Source organism: Ceratotherium simum, chromosome 10, assembly GCF_057802395.1.
Source record: "Ceratotherium simum simum isolate JZ-2026a chromosome 10, ASM5780239v1, whole genome shotgun sequence".
Taxonomy (NCBI): Eukaryota; Metazoa; Chordata; class Mammalia; order Perissodactyla; family Rhinocerotidae; genus Ceratotherium; species Ceratotherium simum.
The window spans coordinates 53255370-53261743 of NC_141909.1; the positions used below are offsets into that span (position 1 = coordinate 53255370).

General features: G+C 41.6%; 1 protein-coding gene across 1 annotated transcript; it reads right to left on the reverse strand.

The window, feature by feature from the left end:
* Positions 1-739: 739 nt before the first annotated feature.
* Positions 740-5948, reverse strand: KBTBD6 (kelch repeat and BTB domain containing 6). The gene has a single exon (XM_004433614.3). The coding sequence runs from the start codon at positions 5664-5666 to the stop codon at positions 3657-3659; it is 2010 nt and encodes a 669-aa protein (XP_004433671.1). The 5' UTR covers positions 5667-5948; the 3' UTR covers positions 740-3656.
* Between the last annotated feature and the right edge of the window lie 426 nt (positions 5949-6374).

Genomic DNA, 6374 nt, shown 5'->3' on the forward strand with positions numbered 1-6374 from the left:
CTAAGCAGCAATTTTAGCTTTGGAGGTGAGAATGTAAAAGGCTGACTCCATTAGAGGTGACTCCCCACAGACAACGCTGTTTGAGGAGAAAATGGCTCAGATAAAGATGGAATGTTATGCAACAATATCTGTTCCCTTCTCTCCCGCTGCCTGGGGCCATGTTGAGTCCTCAATGTTAAAGATGTGAGGAATGGAAGTTTGATGAAACAGATCTGGGTGACAAACGGCTCAGAGTCAAGGAGGGGGTTTTTCTCCCTATTCTGCACAAAACCTATTGCCTCCATAGCACTCTGATGTTTGGCAGCTTCTATGAACAGTATCTTCTGGTTTTTATTATATTAGAAAAAAAATTGGTTTGTATATATTGAACTCTCTCATTGGTTCTAAAAATAACATTAATTCTCTTGGGTTTCTGATAGTCACATTTTCTATAAATAATTTTGCCTTCTAATACTTCCCAACTTTATCATATTTGCTATAATGAATTCCTTTAAAGTTAGTTAGAATGACGAAAAGGGTGTTGAAGTTTGTAAGCAGGTATGGGAAGGAGAGATTGTCACAAGTGCTCTTTCCTTGGGTCTGATGAGCTTCAGAAGCGTCACAACATCCGTGAAATTATAAAATTATGAATATTTGCCTTTTTCTTGGGAATGGATCAAAAGCTTTCCCCAGATTCTCAACAAGATCAGATACAAAAATTTTTAAATCCCAGCTCAACTAATAACAATGAAAAGAGCCATTATAACTTACTTTCAATCTTTAATCCATATTTAGACAAGCCAATTGCTAAATTATTTTCGACTTTATCCTTTTGGAAACTCTAATGTCACTTATCATTTGAACTTAAAAGAACTTACAAAAATTTGGGTTCTTTCAGCTTTTCAGACTACAGGAACAGATACAAAAGATAATTAAGGTCATTCTAAATCTTACAAATAGTAGTCCTGAAAACAACATTATTAAGCTAAAAGATGTAGGGATTTCAACACTGCTAGCAGTGTCATTTACTGTACCAGCTAGAGTTTTATACATTTAGCAGAAACACTCAAAAAGTCAGAAACTCTGGGTTCCAGTACCCGTTTTATTTGTAACTAATCACTTACAAATCACTTATCTATAAAATAATGGTTAACATCTATTTGCTAATTCACAAATATATCACAAAACCAAAATTCTTCCCAAGAAAACCTCTTTAAATCAAGATATCACTACTATTTAGCTTAGGCTTTAACTCAAAGGTTGAAAATGACAAATCGGAGAATTTGTCTTTTACCAATCGGTTGCTTTCTTTAATTCTGCGGATGGATAATCTGGTTAAAATCAGCACTGTCCTATTTCAACCTGACAAAACAAAATGTTATCCACAAAAAGTTACTGGTGAAGAAAAAGTTGACCCCAAAATAACACTATTGAGAAACAGCTTTGTGTTAAGTACAGTGCTTATCACAACCCTGATGTCAAATGGAACAAAATTTAGCCTTAGGGCACGAAAAGCATGTCTGCCCGTTTGAAGAAACACATACTGCTAGGATAAGCATCTTATTTCACTAAAAATGTTAAACAGGAATGTTTTGTAGAATCTTCAAACGGCCAACCAAAATGGCTAAGAAGACCTTTTTTTCTTTTACCTTTTGGGTCTCGCTCTCTCCTTTTTTGTCCTAGGGTATTTCATTCAAAAATTCAGTTCCCCACCTGAGAGCACACTGCTCTGTACCCTGCTGGGGTGTAAGAAAGGTTACATTCGGTCACTAGAGAATAAACATAGAAGAGGAATTAGCATGTTATTGAATGAAGATTCAGGAAGATATTCGAAGTGGGTATAGAAAAATACACCATAAGCATCTGGTCATTTATCATTTACGTGTATCATGACCACCCTATCTAGTAAACCCTCAAGAGGTACTTATACTTTCTTATATTTAACAATGTCAGTTTTGTGTGATTTAGTCTCTATTTCTGGACTTTCCCTTACATACAATGACAGAAACAAGGACTGGAGTGTGGTTCACAGAGAAACACAGAACAGATACAAATACCATAATAAAGTAGCCATGTGTACCACTGCCTAGGGAAATACTTTAGATGAAATATACTTTCACTACTGGCCCCAAATGCCATCATCCACCTATGTTATTTAACCATAAACTTTTAATATAAAAATACCTCTAAGCTGATAACATTGAGTGACTTACAAAACTGACAGAATATTTCAGTGCTACACAAAACAGTTCTATACACAATTTATAGTTTTATTTTTATTTTTTTTTTGTGAGGAAGATCAGCCCTGAGCTAACATCCATGCCAATCCTCCTCTTTTTGCTGAGGAAGACCGGCTCTGAGCTAACATCTATTGCCAATCCTCCTCCTTTTTTTTTTTCCCCAAAGCCCCAGTAGATAGTTGTATGTCACAGTTGCACATCCTTCTAGTTGCTGTATGTGGGACACAGCCTCAGCATGGCCGGAGAAGCAGTGCGTCGTGCGCGCCCAGGATCCCAACCCGGGCCGCCAGTAGCAGAGCACGTGCACTTAACCTCTAAGCCACGGGGCCTGGCCGCAATTTATAGTTTTAAAGTTCTTTGCTGGCACTTGATTTTATAGTTGATAGACACAATAACTTCTGATTTCAATAAAATACTGTTCTTAGCTCATACATATTTTCAAAATCAATATTACCTCACAAAATAGTAAAGAATAATCACATCTTGGTGATGAATCTTCTAAGATGAACATCAAAACTGTACAGCCAAAATATTTTAAGAATTACATAAACTTTTTAAGACAATGGATAAAAATTTACACAATCATGTCCAGTGAAAAAAAAGGATTATTCCTCTGATTCAATGAAGCATCTATCAAGTATAGATAAAAAATATAAACATACAAAGCAAGTCACTGTTTGTTCCTTTAAGGTTTTTAGATGATTGGTGACACTTCTAGAATGGAATTTTTTAGACGGAAAATTGGCCATGATTTGCAAATACACATTTTATATTACAAATTTAAAACTGCAATTTCTTTTAAAACAGTAGATTCCTGTTTGTTTGTTTGTTTTTACTTTCAGTGAGCTTACAGCCATTCTGTATATTATTAAAAATAAAATCACCATTCAGTCACATTAAACATATATGTACTTTTTTCCTTCACAAAAGGGGAGGAAACTAAACTAAAACTTAGCAAACTATATTTAAGTTAGAACACATTTTGTAAAAATCCACTAGTTTAAAGTTTTGGAAATCTACTACACTGTTCTGAAGGAAAATACATTCTTTCAAAACCCTATCTAGTAATTCCTATCTAATCGGTATTCTATGATAAAAATTAAAATTCAAGTTACAATACTTGTGGCACTCAACAGAATGCAAGATTTAATAAGAGAAGATTAAATTAGTATAATCAAACATAAACATATTAAACAATCAAATCAATACTAGACTTTTAGAACAGTAAATTATTAAATAGGTTGATTTGAGCGTTCAAATTCTGTAACATTAAATTACATTACTATTTCAAACCATACCCTTTCCAAACTAAACCTGAAATTAATCAACTTTTTTTCCAGCAAAGGGAAAGGTTATCTCTTTAAGATATTTTCCAAAGCAGTAAAAACATCTAGTGTTTCAGCCTATGTACAACTAACTCTGCTGGTCCTGTACATTTCACTGAGGTGCTACTTGAACCCACAAATCATCATCAGATAAAGAACTTGAACTTCCTGACTCAGAGTCCAGCTCACTAAACCCACCTAAATCCCATTCAGTACTAGATTCACTCGGTACATCCTCTTCCTCAGTGAGGAAACTCTGACCAGATTCAAGGCAGGAAGGATAAACACGAGCTGAAAGGCAAAAAAAGTTAGAATCAAACTGGAAGAGGCCTAACGTGGTACCTACATTAATCCACTGGTCTCCCCTAGTGTCATATTCATACACGGTCACCCGGTTCTTTTTCCACTGTGGGGTGCGCGAGGTGATCAGCAACAATTTTTGGCCATGATTGATAATTCGGTAGTTGTTGGTCTCTGACACCAAGGGAATATTATTTATCTGCCTCCATTCTCCTCTGACTGGATTGTAGACCTTCATGACCGGGATGTCACAGATACAATAGATCTCATCATTGAAGACACAGGCTTCCTGAAAGTCATTGCGCTTAAGAGAAACACACTTCAGCCACATATTATGGCTAGGATCATAGCAGAACATGCGCTTACTGTTGAGAGCATAAAGATAGTTCTGAATTACCATTAGGTCAAAGGATATAAAAGAATGGGGTAGTGGAGCCACCAGTGCCCACTGGTTCCTCTGAACACTGTAGCATTCCACTTCCTTCAATTTAACTCCGGTAATAGGGTCTCGCCCACCCAAAATGTAAATGTAGCCATTGAGGTATGCCACATCCATGCCCTCACGGCAGAGCAAGCGGTCTGCAAGTTGCTGCCAACTATTCTGGGCTGGTTTATATACCCAGAGGTCCTTCCTGGGCTGGGCAGCTAGATAGATGTCATGGTCTGGAGAAACACAGACTGCTAAGGTGGTGACAGTCCTAGTGTGAGCAAGGCAGGTTAAAGGCGACGGCACTTTGTAAATATCCCCCGTGTATGGGTCACAGCATAGAAAGGGATCTCTGGGATGTCCAAAGAAGATCACCATCTCCTTGGCACACACACCTAGCCTCTGGGGTGGATTTTCTGCTGCAGATACAACAGAGCTGCTGCTGTCCTCTGACTTAGGCACCACAGACTTGTACAACATGTCACCGTATCGTATCTGAATGGCCCCTTCAATAAGGTCCGGACAGTACTTCTTCACAATGGGCTTGGTCAACAGCCCTTCTAGGTAATGCTGATCTTCGTCAGCGAAGTGTGTCCAGCGGACACACTTGAAGACTTCTGCAGCGCTGGGACCTCGCTCCTTAGGAGCTGCCTCCAACCACTGCACAGCTACGTGACACACAGTCTGCTCATGCTCTATGTTTAGACTATCCAGGCGCAGGACGGTCAGCAGCTGGGCCAAGGTCAGATCTGCCAGAGTCTCCTCCCGAACTGAACCCATCTGACTGAGCTGCTTGAAGTTGTGAGCTATAAAGGACTGGGCCTGCGATCGCAGCATGTGATGGCCAAAGGCGTCGGCAAACTTAAAGATGGCGGTGCAGTTGGCCAGGTCTAGGCGGCGGGCTAGGAAGGAGGCACAGGCTTCTCGCACATATTCCAGCTGTAGCATGTCGGAGGCCGCGTAAAGGCGCTCCACGTTGGCTTCACTCAGGGACACGCGACCCGTGTAGCAGTAGTCAACCAAGACCTCGAAGGACTCGGCATCCACATCATGCATGGTCACGCTCGCCTGCTGGCTCTCGTACATGCCGCCGGTGAACATGCTCTTGAAGTAGGGACACGCGGCAGCCAGCACATTACGGTTGCAGGGGAAGAGGCGGCCTGTGCCAGGCCCGCTGCCAGGTGTCACCACCTCGATGGTCACATCACATAGCAGCCGTGCATCGTAGAAGGACTTGAGCTGGGCCAGCAGGGCTGCAGAATGGGCCGTGTCCTTCAGCTCCTCCGGGCCCGTGAAAAAAGCCGAGACGGATGGCTTGTGAATCCTCTTGGGCCGCCTCCCTCCGCGGGGACTGGCGAGGCGGCGAGAACGCGGAGCTTCTTCCCGGGACTGCATGGTGGAGATGGCGGCGCGGTGCCGAGGGCGAGAACGGGTGCAAGGACCGGGCTCTGGCTCCTCCTCACCCTCCTCTCGCCGGCGCTAAGATCGTGGTGTCTCCGGAGAGACTGCAGCACAGGTCCATTTACTTAATTCAGCCCTATACCGCGGTGCCGCCTCCCTTTACCACGTAGACCGTGCCTGACTCACCCTTTTCCAGGTCTGCGCCCTTTCTCCACCTCAGCTCGCCCTCGCAGGACCTGCAGGTAGAGCCAAGAGAGCCACCTCCACTGCGCTGGCAATAACTGGTAGGTGTCCAGGAGAACTACGGCTCCCAGGTTGCCTTTCGCGCCTCGAGGCTTGCCGGGGTCCTCCAGACTTATGGGGATAGGTTGATGGACAGAAGCCGCTTTGCATTTCGGGAGTAGTAGTTTCAATAATATCGCGAGATTTATCGGCTGTTCATTGTTTCGGCTGACGGAATTAGAAATGGCTAATTCGGTTAGATTCGCTTTTATGGTTTAGAACTTTGGGTTTTGAATCTAGATTAGCCGCTGGTTCTAGTATTTATTGTTTGACTTCTCTCTCAGAACTGTCTCCTGTTTTTTAGAATGTGAATAACAGTAGTATTTCATAACGTGTGTGAAGATTAAATGAGATAAATTGCATAGGATATATTGGATGCTCTGAATAATTATTTGTTGATTAGTAGAATGGTACTTACCC

What these genes read in the sequence shown, in the direction of transcription:
- KBTBD6 (XM_004433614.3), bottom strand. Translation starts at nt 5,666, where the DNA reads ATGCAGTCCCGGGAAGAAGCTCCGCGTTCTCGCCGCCTCGCCAGTCCC.